At 45.2% G+C, this 16,418-nt stretch overlaps 1 protein-coding gene across 1 annotated transcript in view; it reads right to left on the bottom strand.

Annotated features, from left to right (window-relative positions):
- The window catches only part of LOC138304238 (serine/threonine-protein kinase NLK2-like), a 543,367-nt gene that overhangs the window by 322,021 nt on the left and 204,928 nt on the right, over positions 1-16,418 (bottom strand). Inside the window, exon 3 of the mRNA XM_069244130.1 lies at positions 3,834-3,889. Coding sequence (XP_069100231.1) covers positions 3,834-3,889 — 56 coding nt within the window. The remainder of the gene's footprint in view (positions 1-3,833; positions 3,890-16,418) is intronic.

Genomic DNA, 16,418 nt, shown 5'->3' with positions numbered 1-16,418 from the left:
GTGCACAGGGGTTCCAGTCCAGTGGCAGGAGCAGGGGCCCACAGTCTCCCGAGTTGGTCAGAAGACAAGCAGGACCCACAGGAGTCCACGGACCCACCGCCTGTAATGAGGAGCTGTTTGATTTCCATGGGACAGCAGACTCCACCAGCCTGTTAACGTTGTCTTGAGGTGCCTGCGGATGCAGAGGAGCGACTCCATCACTTCAAGAGAGATTCCTTCATGCTTTCAGGTGCAAACACAGTCCTTGTGACCATGGAGGATGCACTGCCTTGGATGTTGCAGACTTTTTGAAGGATTCGGAGAAAAAACATTGCAATGGAAACCTTCCCACCAGAAGCAGATGTGTTTCGGTTCCAAAGCAGACCAGCAGCGGTTCCAGAGGCCAGGAGCAGAAGATGTCTTGCAGAGAGTTCCTTGCACAGTCTTTCACAACGAATCTGAGGGCCCACCTTCAGGGGAGCGCTTAAGTAACCATAAAAGGGGGTTGGTCACTCTCTGAAGTGACCCACCTATCAGAGTGGGTCAGGGATCTCATCTACCTGGCCTAATCAGGGAGATCCTCCCAGGGACCTCTGCCCATCTTGTTTTCAAGATGACGGAATCAAGTAGCCACCTGGAGAGCTCTGTGCACTTCCTTCCAGGAGGAATTGGACAGGGGGTGGTCACTCCCCTGCCCTTTGCACAGTTTCCCGTCAGAGCAGGAACCGGGAGTTCCTGAACTAGTGCAAACCGGATTATGCAAGAAGGGCACCAAATGAGCCCATGAGTGCAGTCTGGTGGCACTCAGAGGCCACCCCAGCCCTTAGACACCTAATACACAGGGGGGGAAGTGGTCACACCTCTCCCTTGCAGGAAATCCTTTGTTCTGCGCCTTCCTCTGCCAGAGCCAGGCTCACCAGCAGGAGGGCAGAACAGTGTCTGGGGTTGGCAGCAGCATGGGCTAGCAGTCAGACCCCGTAAGGCTTCAAAAACAGAATTGGGGGATCCTCGAAGGAACACCCAGAAAACAGTGGATCATTCAAATAGCACTGAAATCAGTGTAGTTGCATGATTCCAACATGTTTGGTATCAAACATGCCTAGGTTCGGTGAAGCCTATATGTAGTTGGACTAATCATGTTGACCAGTGTCCACAAGATACCTTAAGCTGACTTTCCGCACTTACAAAGACCAGGGAATGGAGTCTGGGGTTTGGAGGGCTACTCTGCTCAGGCAAGGGTACCCTCACACTTAGGGACACGCACTCTGACCTTCAGCTGAAGGGCCTACCAGATGAGTGACTTACAGTGTCTAAGTGCAGTGACAAGGATATAAGGTAAGCCTTTTATAAGGGGTCTCCACTGTGACTCTGACTTGGTCCCCTCTCTCCAGAGGTTTTTCTTCAGGAATCCATCACTGGTTTTGTTGCAGTCTTCTCTGGGTGTCTTTATTTTTCTTCTTTCCTCCTTTGGGGTGGTTTGGGGGAAAATAGTGATTTACTCCTGCTTTCCTGGTCGCTGAGGGGTGTTGTGTTACTTACCTCAGTGGTTTTCTAGTACCCCAAGCTCGCCTCTACACATTCCACTTACCTAGGTGCGGGTCCTGTGTTCGCATTCCATTTTTGTAGTATATGGTTTGTGCTAGGGTCACTACTGGTTATTGCTGTTTGCACTGTTTTCTAACTTTTTCTATGCCTATTTCTGATTACTAGTAGATATATTTAGTGTAGTACTTACCTCCTGTTGGAGGGTTGCCCTTCTAGTATTTCGTGGTATTGTGTTCCAAAAATAAAGTACCTTTATTTTTGCACAACTGAGTGTTCTCTTTCCTGTGTGTAAGTGCTGTGTGACTACAGGGGTACTGCATGGGCTTTGCATGTCTCCTAGATAAGCTTTGGCTGCCTCTTCCACGGCTACCTCTAGAGAGCCTGGCTTCTAGACACTGCCTACACTACACTAGTAGGGGATACCTGGACCTGGTATTAGCTGTAAGTACCTTGGGTACCCACCACACATCAGGCCAGCTTCCTACACTGAGCTTGATGTACTTTGGGCATAGTAAAGAAACAGCTGGGTGCAAGTCATGGGTTGGGGCAACGCCCTGCTCTAGGAGCTACTGCCTTTGGATTTTCGATACATGGGCCCGGGCACCCAGATCCCACTGCGTCCTGCGAGAGGCTTTGTAAGGAATAATCAGGGGCACTGTAGCTGGGTGCAGAGAATGGTAAACACAGCTAAAGACAGTGTGCATTGTACTCTTTGAACTTTCAGAAAGGAAACACTAGAATTATGACACACCCAAACTGAATTATGTTTCAGCATAAACAAAAAATGTTTTTAAAAAAAACTCATCCTTGAGGTGCATGAAGCCTGAGGTCATACGGACAACTAGACTGGCCAATTTCAGCAGATTTGAGAGTTTAATTAACTCTCAAGCCAATACACTAGTTTTTGTGTTTAATTTTAGATTTCAAATAGGTGGTAACGGATTTGTTTGCTGCTGCAATGTCAAGAGACCATTTTACTTTTAGTTGGTAATTAACTGGTCACTATTAAACAAGTCTGCAAGGAACTAAAACTGTAATTCATTTTGGTTACTTGTTTTAGTCTTAATGAGTTATAGCATAGGTTCCAAAACATGATTATACCACTTTAGCTTGAAAAGGAACTCTAAGTATGTGGAGAAAAAAATAGATGGATAGCAAAAATATAAAATATGGTATGCATGAAGAGGCTGCTTTCTTCTGTTGCTTTATGGGTCCGGTTACAGGCACCATTAGCTGTCTGGAAATGTTTGTGTTATCAATTCGACAATAAGTAGGCTTTGGGTTAACCTCTTCAGCCTTTGCCTTTCATGTGTTTATCATGCTGTGAAACCTTTATGATAGGCTGTCCTTCAAAGTTAAGGCATTCCTATGATAGATACATTATCTCCTGTGTGTTCGTTCCTTTTATGTTGTGGTGATGGGGTTATCAAGTAGTCATTTCTTTGGAGCTTGAGACCCAGGGTATGCTCTTCAATGCAGTTAGATTGCTGGTAAAAACACCTTAATTGCAGAGTCATTTTTATTTTTATTTAGGAGGTGCTTGCTTTTTGGATACCTTAGACTATTCTTGGAGGGATAGGGTAACTTTAAAAATTCAGTCTTTTATGCAAATGGGTTTCCAGGTTTCCACTTGCTGTTAGAAATTATCAACGTGCCAGTAAGCAAGCCAGACAGGCATTTACAACATAAAGGACGTACAACTCTGCTGACTTTGACAAAATTGCCCCATTTCACAGCCAGGACCTTCAAAATGGTTGGGCAAAGGAGATAAAGAGAATGAGAGCAGGGGGGTTCTATAACTAATGGTATGTAGTTAGAAAAAGGTAGGAACAAAACCCATGATCCCATTGTTGAGTCGTTTTTAACCTTTCCATCACTACCTTTGCTCATATAAAAGAAATGTGCTACATATTGCATAGTTCAGAAAAACACAATCACATGGGACATAGGCTACCTTGAAAGAACTAAGATTAACTAGACATCATTTAAGAAAAATCACACCCATTTTTTTTTTTTTTTTTTTTATTATTTTTTTTAGAAGTAGACACTGACTCCTAATATTTTCTCCAGTCGCTAGATCTTCTGTACATTTCTGTCTCCCCTCCCTGTGTTGTTAATGCTCTACTGGTGGTAGGTCATCTCTATTGGTTTATTTTACCAGTCCTGTGCACTACCTAAATTTCACGCCATACCACTGAACAGACGATGCAAAAAAAACAAATAATAATAATGAATAAAAAGAAACCATAAGTAAGCAGAAATGCTTCTGTTATTAAGACTTATTCCTCTCAGTCCATGTAAAAAGATACATCTCTTCAAAACAGTCGATCTGAGGAGGCTGAAGAATATCCAGTGCAGACAGCACCTGCAAAGAGATAAGAATAAAAACATTAAAAAATGAATAGCACATCTTTTGACAATGATACAGAGGAATGCGCTGGGAACCCTTATATTGTGCCAGAACACTCCCCACCCCACTCCCATAAAATAAACCATACAATGCTTGTGATGTCTTTATCTATGTTAGTGCTCTACTAAATAACAAGTGAGTCTAAAGTACCAAGAAGGTAACGTCCCTCATTTGATCCTAAATAAGAATGACATGTAGGCGGTTTATTTTTAATTAAAAAAATAAAATAAAAAGATTCTACAGTGGTTTTCGTTAGAAAGAGAATAAAGATAAAGAGACAAAAGGAACGTGAAAAAGATTTATGAATACATTAAATCCTCACCCAAAATCTCACCATTAGCAACAAAGGAACCAGCCTCTTGCAAATATACGTTCTATGTTTTTTACTGATATAAATACATTCCTGGTCTGTAATTTCACTCCAAGTGCTTGGTAACAGCACATGTGGAACGTTTTGTTTTTCAAAGAGAGCTAGACTTGTTCAACTGCTGAAATTATTTAGGAGTTAAAACAATTTAATTAATGTGTAAAAGTAATTGACCTAACAAATATTTAAAAAAACAAAAGGTCCCTGCTTCTAGAACAATGCATGGGGCAAATAGATATGCTAATGTCTGTTTGCATTACAAATTCCAAAATAAATGGCAACTGATGAGTCGGTATGCATGTCTATTTATGTCAATGAATGGCAGCTACCTTGGAAGGCTTTTTCTTAATGTTAAAAACCATTAAAAGATCAATGCTCAGCCATGGGCATGCATGTCCACCCGTCTATATAGATGCAAGAGTGATGTTTTCAGAGAAGTTGTGAGTGAGACCTACCAAGTTGGTAAGACTAATGGCAAAAATATGGTGTCTCTCTTTTGAGTGCTCACAACGCAGGACTAAGTTTCAAAGCTTGCTAGGAAATCAATATGTATGTATGTGGTTATTTCTATAGCGAAAGCCGAGCCAAAAGAGCAAAGAGCTGTACAGGGTTGGCAGATTTTTGACGGCATAATGGTACCGTTACCACTCTTTTTTATAGAGTGCTTTAAAAAGGGATGTCTTTCCTTCTTTCCCAAATTGTAGCAGCATTGGGAGAGTCCTGACGAAAACAGATGTTGTTCCAGATCGTCACTGCATAGATGTAAAGGCCTGTTGCCTTGTTTTCAACTGTTAACACTTTTTAGTCTCTAGTTGGAGGGTGTCCTGGCTGTGGATTTCCCGAGAACCACCAGAGATGGGATGCTAGTCTGCAAGATGAGTGGGGGTGCTGGTCATTATGGCTTTGTGTGAGGTAAAGGATTTGGGAGGAGCATATGTGAAAGTAGTTCTTCAGATTCTGTAGGAGACGGGGGGTGGGGGGTGTGTGTGTGTGTGTGTGTGTGTGTGTGTGTGTGTGTGTGAGGAGTATGAAGCCTGTGTGTGTGTGTGTGTCGGAGGAGTATGAAGCCTGGTGGGCACGGAAACAACATAATATAGATGTTAGAGTAGAAGGATTTGAACAGCAGTTCTGAAGTGGCTTTCTGTAGGGAATTGGTACCAGTGTTTTTTTTTTTTAAGTTAACAATTTGTCTTTGCTTTTTGGTACCATGCTCCTTGAGGGGAGGGTTGGTGTTGAGGGTGATCCGATGTGACTTGTCATTCAGTGAAAGTTGGAATGAGAAGCCATCATGGTTCAGGTCACACAGCCAGGTTTATACTATTTCTTGCTCGTTGTTCTTGGCAAATAAAAGGATCTAAGTCTAGATGAGCGCCTGTCAGTGTGAGGCACTGGATGCCTGAAGCCCTTAAAAGTTAGAAGCATTTATAAAGTTTCCTCTTTCCACCCAGTCAGCTTTCCATGTCAATTGTTTTTCCTCAGACATTATCTCAACATTAAAGATCTTGTTGAAAACTACACAGATAGATAAAAACTTGTGTGTAGGCTTAAATGAGAACAGGGAAATTTGAAGCTGACACTGCAGCAATAAAAGCTTTAAACCCACTGTTGGGTACTACTCTTACACTGATACCCTACAGCAGTGGTTCCCAACATGTGGTCCGGGGACCCCTGGGGGTCTGAAAAGCCTCCTCAGGGGGTCCGCAACTGCTCAGAAAATAAGCTAAAATTAACAGATTAGGTCCCCAGCTTTCAGTAATGGCTTAGTAGGGGGTCCCCAGACTCCAATAATGATTCAGTGGGGGTCCCCGGGTTTCAGTAATGATAAAGTGGGGGTCCACAGATGTGAAAAGGTTGGGAACCACTGCCCTACAGTACCACAATATGCAGAACATGAACTTTGTGTTGCCGTCCATCCTGCAGTCTGTAAGACACAGCCTGTAGACACAATGATTGGACTAAAAGGTCCATACAACATCTGCTGGTACAGTGATCCACTGATTTGACAAAAATAACCTTGTTTTAACTAATTACACAATGTTTTGCCTCTGTCCATATGTTACATTTAGTAGTCCAAAAAGTATTGCAACACCCTATTGCATCTTAGAGAATGAAGAGACACTCGCTACTCGAATACGTGGAGCAAAAGCATCAAATGTTCTTGTCTAATGCATATGCTCCTGTTTTTTGTCTGAATGGGCAGTGGAGAAGACAAAGAAGCATGAGTGTTGAAGAAAGAGAAAGGCTATTAAGATGCTTTAAACTCCTTAACAGAGAGGCTGGCTTTAAGTTGCTAGGGTAACAGTCAAGTCAGGATAGATGAACAATGCTCTGATTGAACGGTTTGTACTTACCACAGTGAAATGCCCAAAAAATTTCAAAAACGCTCATAAGAGCCTATGAATAACAAGAAAGACCTAGATACACAGAGTGAGAAAAAAACTTTTATAGCTGGTGTCTGCAAGGAAAGAAATGACCCACGAGACATTAAGCATTATTTTACCGACAGAATGTCTCTTAGAAGAATATTTGGTGGACCAGAGAGAACTCAGGTTGTGATAGCCTAGTACCTGGGGATAGATAATGATAAAGTCACAAAGCAGATAAAGTGCAGTAGGAAGCAGAAGACTAAACCAGGTGTAGATCTGCCAGCAAAACAGTCATAAGCTTTACAAAATGGACATGGGGGACAGGGGATTGCTATCAGGACCAGAAAACAAACAGGGGCAAGAATGCCAAGACCTAACCCAGGAAGCACTGCAATTCCTTGGGGTGATAAAGGCACATCTCAACTCATGGCTCATCAGGTTTTAAACCAGTTTTTTTTTCCCCACACAGGGAAGGGTACATTTGTATTCCTGTAGACAAAGTCATGCTGTTAGTGGAACTCTAGGAGAGGACACCCACAAAAACCACTCTCAGATGTTGTTCCAAAAACCCTCTAGTAACACCATATGATTAAACCTGATCCATGAGGAGGTGAAGCAGAGAGAGTGCAAGTGGTAAGATGGAGGGTGTGAATAGTACGGACTGATGGAATGAAATTGAAACAGAACGCTGTACTTACACCAATGTTTTTTTCCACCTACTGGCAACATTGTAATGACAACCAAATTGAATTAAGTTGTACACTCAAATATTTACTCACAAAACCAAACTGGGTTTCTTCTATGTTATGTATCATGCTGTTAAGTAACAAAATGATAACTTTAAAAAAAAAAAAAAAAAAAAAAAACGTTTTTTTTTAAACAAATTGTTGGTCATAAGGTCAATGCTGCACGAGATCCCAGAGCTAACATGATCATGTGTCTCATATTTATGAAGTCCAAAAAAGGCATCAGGAGAGGTTGTCTTAGAGGCACTCAAGACCCTCAAAGACACAAACAGCCATCACCAGCAGTATACCTTAACCTGAAGCCAATGATGTCATATGCAGGTTTTACCTCACTTTAGGGATTGAAAAATGTAATTTCACAAGATGCCATGTAGGGAAATAAACCTGTCAGACAATGCCGCCTACAAGGAGAAGCTCAGGAACCACCAATGGGAGCAGTGTGGGGACATACCGAACACAGTAGACTCCACTGGTACAGATGATGGCTGCAGGAAGAAGGACTTACCTAGAAGTACCTTACCAACATGTGGTGGCCAACTAAATAGAAGGTTTTTCTTTGGCCAGGGATTGCCATGTTTGCATGCCCCAAAGAAAGGACAGTGCATCCTTCTGAGGCATAGTGCTAAAACCCAAGGATACCCAAGCTCAAATGAGTTCCTTCAGAATGCGAGAAGGGAGGAACAAAACCCCTGGGTGCCCAGTAACGTACGGGGTGGAGACAGGAGGAAGGGACATCCTTTTGGGGTTTCCCTGTTTAAAAAGATCACTCATAAGTCAGCAAGAAGATGCTGGTCACAGCTACTGCGAGGGAAACATCCTTTCTCATTTTCAGGCAATCAATGTACAGAGAAGGAAGAACTTTTTGTAAACGGCCAATACAGAAAGGGGCTAAAGAAGGTATTGGGCAGAGTATAAGAGAGATGAATCACCCTCTTTTCGGGATCCTAGAACACAAACTCTGACCAGCAATAAAATCAGGCGAACAAAACAGGAAATGTCCATGTTCCTCCCAGGACAGATGAAAATAAATTTTGAGAAACTACCTTCACCCCAGGAGAAGAAGATACGTAGTAGCCTTCCACAGTGAAATTGTTGCTGAGCTGCATGAGAACTTGGTACACTACCTACACAGTATGCGCACAGTGTGCTGTCTGATGGATTTTACTCGTGTTTGTGACTAGGGGACCGTTATGAATGATGGCTTACGGAGGAATTGGAATAACCAGAATACTGCCTTCAAGAGGCTACAGAGGTACTGATGGCTTATGATACCAATTTCTTGATGTGGGGCATAAGCCTTTTCTTGAACCCCTCAAATGTACCAACTATTAAATATAAAATCTGTACAGGTCCTCATAGTCCAAGTCAACATGGTATGTATATACTGAGCAGTTTGTGTGGCAACTTTGTTTAGTGTTGCACGACTTTGAGACCATGTGCATGGTTTCCTCTGAAAGTTAGTGGTTCCCATTCTTTTCTCCCTGTGGTACAAGAAACAGCCTGCAACTGCTCACAGGGGTTCATCAGCCTGAGACTCTCTGGATGTCTTGTGACATGGATCAATATACAACCACTCCCTACAGGCCAGTATCTTCACAGTTCGAGAATTTCATCTCTTTCCCCTTTGAACTGTGCTGGGTGCTACAATGTAACCATGCAAAGAAACTATATACTGTAACTCTGCAATACTGATTCGTCTTTTTGTGAGGCAATTTGTTTGCACATCTTTAGTCTTTCTCCTTGGCTCTTGGCAATCTCGCTTTCATACATTCAGCCATGTGACTGAACAGAGCCTGACCCTTTCCCTTGACTTCCTTTCACACAACCCTAGTTAGCACATTTTCGCTCCTCCTCTCCTGCTCTGCTTCTTAACCTGAATAATTGCAATGCTTATGCCACCCTTCATCTACCTAAAGAAAAACACATTCTTAATACAAGATCAAACATTGGTTGACTCTAATGTCAGTCCCAAAGTAAATCTGTTATTCATAGTAATTTCTGTGGGCTGCTCCGCTTTCAATTTTGGGCAGAGGCATAAGCCGATTTGCTTCTTAGTCTGATGACCTCCCCAGGGTGAACTGTTTCACTCCCCGGTGTACATCTCAACCCACCTTCTATAGTCATGTATGCCCTGGTGGCTTACCAATGACTCTGGCAAAGGCAGCAATTGGCCTCTGTCCGGTGTAGGTAGACACATGCAGGCTACAGAATTGGTTTGATGGAGGGGAGAAACTGTATGGCTAGCATGAAAAAGGATGTACCAACATGGTGCACGTCTAGTTACTTAACAGTGCCTTTAGCAGGATTGGCACTCTGTTGCTTTTAAGTGACACAACATACACGCATATTACCTAGTGGCAGGTTGCCACTAAGTAGTTGTTGTAAGTTCTGTTTTTCCATAGATGGAACTTTTTTTTGCTTTGCTAATAACTTTGGCTCCATTTAAACAACAAAAAAAAAAAGAAAGAAAATTCATCCACCTCAGCTACTTCCTGGAAGGTTTTGGGGTAATCCTTTAAGTGGGATCTGAGGGAAAAAAGGGGGCTCCCACAGCGTAAAATCCTCATGTATTTTCCATAGACTTCTTTAGTCAGGGATACAGCAAAAGTTGCTGAATGGAATTACACTAAATTGGGCAGGAAGTTAGATTTAGGTCCGCAGTTTGTGCTTTTGGGGATTTGGCATAAATCCGTTCAGAAGTTTTTGAGAAATTAAGATTCAGAAATAATTGTATATTTTGGCATCTGGGCTCACAAGAGTCCCTCTGGCCTCCTATGAGAGGGTGAAATAAAAAAATGGAGCCCTGTGATTGGTTGAAAGGCCTGTTTTCGTGTGAGTCTTAATGCTCCTGCGGGAGCAAGAGGCTCTTGTGAGAGCTTTGACTAGCTGACTGTGGAAGTTAGAAATTAAATGGCCCCCATTTAAAATAGGTGGTGTTGTGGAAATAAAGTAAAAAGTATAAGGGACCAGCAGAAATGTATGCTGTCTCTAATTTTAGAGAGAAGGTGTCTAGGGGATAACTACTGGGAAGATAATAAATGTATGTTGTTTTAAACTAATTTTTACGATCTTGCTGAACTGTTATGGGATCATGAATAGTAAAAAAAGGAGTAGATGATGTCTCAATACACTCTACTAGCAGGAACGAATATTGTGGTCCTGTAGGAAGTTGGCTCTGTATGCACTATTTCAAAGTAAGGAATAGTATGCACAGAGTCCAAGGGTTCCCCTTAGAGGTAAGATAGTGGCAAAAAGAGATAATACTAATGCTCTATTTTGTGGTAGTGTGGTCGAGCAGTAGGCTTATCAAAGGAGTAGTGTTAAGCATTTGTTGTACATACACACAGGCAATAAATGAGGAACACACACTCAGAGACAAATCCAGCCAATAGGTTTTGTTATAGAAAAATATATTTTCTTAGTTTATTTTAAGAACCACAGGTTCAAATTCTACATGTAATATCTCATTTGAAAGGTATTGCAGGTAAGTACTTTAGGAACTTTGAATAATCACAGTAGCATATATACTTTTTACATAAAACACAATAAGCTGTTTTAAAAGTGGACAGTGCAATTTTCACAGTTCCTGGGGGAGGTAAAGTATTGTTATTTTTAGCAGGTAAGTAAATCACTTACAGGTCACAGTTTTGGGTCCAAGGTAGCCCACCGTTGGGGGTTCAGAGCAACCCCAAAGTTACCACACCAGCAGCTCAGGGCCGGTCAGGTGCAGAGGTCAAAGAGGTGCCCAAAACACATAGGCTTCAATGGAGAGAAGGGGGTGCCCCGGTTCCAGTCTGCCAGCAGGTAAGTACCCGCGTCTTCGGAGGGCAGACCAGGGGGGTTTTGTAGGGCACCGGGGGGGGGGGACACAAGTCGGCACAAAAAGTACACCCTCAGCAGCGCGGGGGCAGCCGGGTGCAGTGTGCAAACACGCGTCGGGTTTTCAATGGTTTTCAATGAGAGACCAAGGGGTCTCTTCAGCGGTGCAGGTAGGCAAGGGGGGGCTCCTCGGGGTAGCCACCACCTGGGCAAGGGAGAGGGCCTCCTGGGGGTCACTCCTGCACAGAAGTTCCGTTCCTTCAGGTGCTGGGGGCTGCGGGTGCAGGGTCTTTTCCAGCCGTCGGGACTTTAGGTTCAGGCAGTCGCGGTCAGGGGGAGCCTCGGGATTCCCTCTGCAGGCGTCGCTGTGGGGGCTCAGAGGGGACAACTTTGGTTACTCACGGACTCGGTGTCGCCGGAGGGTCCTCCCTGAGGTGTTGGTTCTCCACCAGTCGAGTCGGGGTCGCCGGGTGCAGTGTTGAAAGTCTCACGCTTCTTGCGGGGAGTTGCAGGGGTCTTTAAATCTGCTCCTTTGAAACAAAGTTGCAGTTCTTTTGGAGCAGTGCCGCTGTCCTCGGGAGTTTCTTGTCTTTCTTGAAGCAGGGCAGTCCTCTGAGGATTCAGAGGTCGCTGGTCCCTTGGGAAGCGTCGCTGGAGCAGGTTTCTTTGGAAGGCAGGAGACAGGCCGGTAAGTCTGGGGCCAAAGCAGTTGGTGTCTTCTTTTCTTCCTCTGCAGGGGTCTTTCAGCTCAGCAGTCCTCTTCTTCTTGTTAGTTGCAGGAATCTAAAGTTTTAGGTTCAGGGAAGCCCTTAAATACTAAATTTAAGGGCGTGTTTAGGTCTGGGGGGTTAGTAGCCAATGGCTACTAGCCCTGAGGGTGGGTACACCCTCTTTGTGCCTCCTCCCAAGGGGAGGGGGTCACATCCCTAATCCTATTGGGGAATCCTCCATCTGCAAGATGGAGGATTTCTAAAAGTTAGAGTCACTTCAGCTCAGGACACCTTAGGGGCTGTCCTGACTGGCCAGTGACTCCTCCTTGTTATTCTCATTATTTCCCCCGGCCTTGCCGCCAAAAGTGGGGCCGTGGCTGGAGGGGGCGGGCAACTCCACTAGCTGGAGTGCCCTGTGGTGCTGGAACAAAGGGGGTGAGCCTTTGAGGCTCACCGCCAGGTGTTGCAGCTCCTGCCTGGGGGAGGTGTTAGCATCTCCACCCAGTGCAGGCTTTGTTACTGGCCTCAGAGTGACAAAGGCACTCTCCCCATGGGGCCAGCAACATGTCTCGGTTGTGGCAGGCTGCTGGAACCAGTCAGCCTACACAGATAGTCGGTTAAGGTTTCAGGGGGCACCTCTAAGGTGCCCTCTGGGGTGTATTTTACAATAAAATGTACACTGGCATCAGTGTGCATTTATTGTGCTGAGAAGTTTGATACCAAACTTCCCAGTTTTCAGTGTAGCCATTATGGTGCTGTGGAGTTCGTGTAAAACAGACTTCCAGCCCATATACTCTTATGGCTACCCTGCACTTACAATGTCTAAGGTTTTGCTTAGACACTGTAGGGGCACAGTGCTCATGCACTGGTGCCCTCACCTATGGTATAGTGCACCCTGCCTTAGGGCTGTAAGGCCTGCTAGAGGGGTGACTTATCTATACTTGCATAGGCAGTGAGAGGCTGGCATAGCACCCTGAGGGGAGTGCCATGTTGACTTACTCGTTTTGTTCTCACCAGCACACACAAGCTGGCAAGCAGTGTGTCTGTGCTGAGTGAGGGGTCTCCAGGGTGGCATAAGACATGCTGCAGCCCTTAGAGACCTTTCCTGGCATCAGGGCCCTTGGTACCAGAGGTACCAGTTACAAGGGACTTATCTGGATGCCAGGGTGTGCCAATTGTGGATACAAAAGTACAGGTTAGGGAAAGAACACTGGTGCTGGGGCCTGGTTAGCAGGCCTCAGCACACTTTCAATTCAAAACATAGCATCAGCAAAGGCAGAAAGTCAGGGGGTAACCATGCCAAGGAGGCATTTCCTTACACAACCCCCCCCCCCCCAAACGAAAGAGGATGAGACTAACCTTTCCCAAGAGAGTCTTCATTTTCTAAGTGGAAGAACCTGGAAAGGCCATCTGCATTGGCATGGGCAGTCCCAGGTCTGTGTTCCACTATAAAGTCCATTCCCTGTAGGGAGATGGACCACCTCAACAGTTTTGGATTTTCACCTTTCATTTGCATCAGCCATCTGAGAGGTCTGTGGTCAGTTTGAACTAGGAAGTGAGTACCAAAGAGGTATGGTCTCAGCTTCTTCAGGGACCAAACCACAGCAAAGGCCTCCCTCTCAATGGCACTCCAACGCTGCTCCCTGGGGAGTAACCTCCTGCTAATGAAAGCAACAGGCTGGTCAAGGCCATCATCATTTGTTTGGGACAAAACTGCCCCTATCCCATGTTCAGAGGCATCTGTTTGCACAATGAATTGCTTGGAGTAATCTGGAGCTTTTAGAACTGGTGCTGTGCACATAGCTTGTTTCAGGGTGTCAAAGGCCTGTTGGCATTCTACAGTCCAGTTTACTTTCTTGGGCATTTTCTTGGAGGCGAGTTCTGTGAGGGCTGTCACAATGGATCCATATCCCTTCACAAACCTCCTATAGTACCCAGTCAAGCCAAGGAATGCCCTGACTTGAGTCTGGGTTTTTGGAGCTGCCCAGTCCAGAATAGTCTGGATCTTAGGCTGGAGTGGCTGAACTTGGCCTCCACCTACAAGGTGTCCCAAGTAAACCACAGTTCCCTGCCCTATCTGGCATTTGGATGCCTTGATAGAGCGGCCTGCTGATTGCAGAGCCTTCAAAACCTTGTTCAGGGGGACCAGGTGATCCTGCCAGTTGGAGCGAAAGACAGCAATATCATCAAGATAAGCTGCACTAAAGGACTCCAACCCAGCAAGGACTTGATTCACCAACCTTTGGAAGGTGGCAGGGGCATTCTTTAAACCAAAGGGCATAACAGTAAACTGATAATGCCCATCAGGTGTGGAGAATGCTGTTTTCTCTTTTGCTCCAGGTGCCATTTTGATTTGCCAGTACCCTGCTGTTAAGTCAAAGGTACTTAAGAATTTGGCAGCACCTAATTTGTCAATCAGCTCGTCAGCTCTAGGAATGGGATGGGCATCTGTCTTGGTGACAGAATTAAGACCTCTGTAGTCCACACAAAACCTCATCTCTCTTTTTCCATCTTTGGTGTGAGGTTTGGGGACTAAGACCACTGGGCTAGCCCAGGGGCTGTCAGAGTGCTCAATTACTCCCAATTCCAGCATCTTGTGGACTTCCACCTTGATGCTTTCCTTAACTTGATCAAACTGTCTGAAGATTTTGTTTTTGACAGGCATGCTGTCTCCTGTGTCCACATCATGGGTACACAGGTGTGTCTGACCAGGGGTTAGGGAAAAGAGCTCAGCAAACTGTTGTAGGACCTTCCTACAGTCAGCTTGCTGTTGGCCAGAGAGGGTGTCTGAATAGATCACTCCATCCACTGAGCCATGTTTAGGGTCTGATGAGAGGAGATCAGGGAGAGGCTCACTCTCAGCTTCCTGGTCCTCATCTGTTACCATCAACAGATTCACATCAGCCCTGTCATGGAAGAGCTTAAGGCAGTTCACATGGATCACCCTCTTGGGGCTCCTGCTAGTGCCCAGGTCTACCAGGTAGGTGACCTGACTCTTCCTCTCTAGTACAGGGTAAGGGCCACTCCATTTGTCCTGAAGTGCCCTGGGAGCCACAGGCTCCAGAACCCAGACTTTCTGCCCTGGTTGAAATTCAACCAGTGCAGCCTTTTGGTCATACCAAAACTTCTGGAGTTGTTGGCTGGCCTCAAGGTTTTTACTTGCCTTTTCCATGTACTCTGCCATCCTTGAGCGAAGGCCAAGTACATAGTCCACTATGTCTTGTTTAGGCTCATGAAGAGGTCTCTCCCAGCCTTCTTTAACAAGAGCAAGTGGTCCCCTCACAGGGTGGCCAAACAGAAGTTCAAAGGGTGAGAACCCTACTCCCTTCTGAGGCACCTCTCTGTAAGCGAAAAGCAGACATGGCAGGAGGACATCCCATCTCCTTTTGAGTTTTTCTGGGAGCCCCATGATCATGCCCTTTAATGTCTTGTTGAATCTCTCAACAAGGCCATTAGTTTGTGGATGATATGGTGTAGTGAATTTATAAGTCACTCCACACTCATTCCACATGTGTTTCAGGTATGCTGACATGAAGTTGGTACCCCTGTCAGACACCACCTCCTTAGGGAAGCCCACTCTGGTAAAGATACCAATGAGGGCCTTGGCTACTGCAGGGGCAGTAGTCGACCTAAGGGGAATAGCTTCAGGATACCTAGTAGCATGATCCACTACTACTAGGATGTACATATTTCCTGAGGCTGTGGGAGGTTCAAGTGGACCCACTATGTCCACACCCACTCTTTCAAAGGGGACCCCCACCACTGGAAGTGGAATGAGGGGGGCCTTTGGATGTCCACCTGTCTTACCACTGGCTTGACAGGTGGGACAGGAGATGCAAAACTCCTTAACCTTCTGGGACATGTTGGGCCAGTAGAAGTGGTTGACTAACCTCTCCCACGTCTTGGTTTGTCCCAAATGCCCAGCAAGGGGAATATCATGGGCTAAGGTCAGAATAAACTCTCTGAACGCCTGAGGCACTACCACTCTCCTAGTGGCACCAAGTTTGGGATCTCTTGCCTCAGTGTACAGGAGCCCATCTTCCCAATAGACCCTATGTGTTCCATTTTTCTTGCCTTTGGACTCTTCAGCAGCTTGCTGCCTAAGGCCTTCAAGAGAGGGACAGGTTTCTTGTCCCTTACACAACTCTTCCCTTGAGAGTCCCCCTGGGCCTAAGAGCTCAACCTGATAAGGTTCCAGCTCCATAGGCTCAGTTCCCTCAGAGGGCAGAACTTCTTCCTGGGAAGAGAGGTTCTCTTTTTCTTGTTGTGTTGCAGCTGGTTTCCCAGCTGACTTTCCTTTTCTCTTGGTAGGCTGGGCCTCTCTTCCAGACTCCAGCTCTACTTTTTCACCCTGTGCCTTGCACTGTGCCCTTGTCTTGACACACACCAGTTCAGGGATACCCAGCATGGCTGCATGGGTTTTCAGTTCTACCTCAGCCCATGCTGAGGACTCCAGGTCATTTCCAAGCAAACAGT

This window comes from Pleurodeles waltl, chromosome 7 (genome assembly GCF_031143425.1).
Source record: "Pleurodeles waltl isolate 20211129_DDA chromosome 7, aPleWal1.hap1.20221129, whole genome shotgun sequence".
In the NCBI taxonomy this organism is placed as follows: Eukaryota; Metazoa; Chordata; class Amphibia; order Caudata; family Salamandridae; genus Pleurodeles; species Pleurodeles waltl.
The sequence above is the reverse complement of the archived record's forward strand: the minus strand, read 5'-3'. Positions and strand labels throughout refer to the sequence as shown.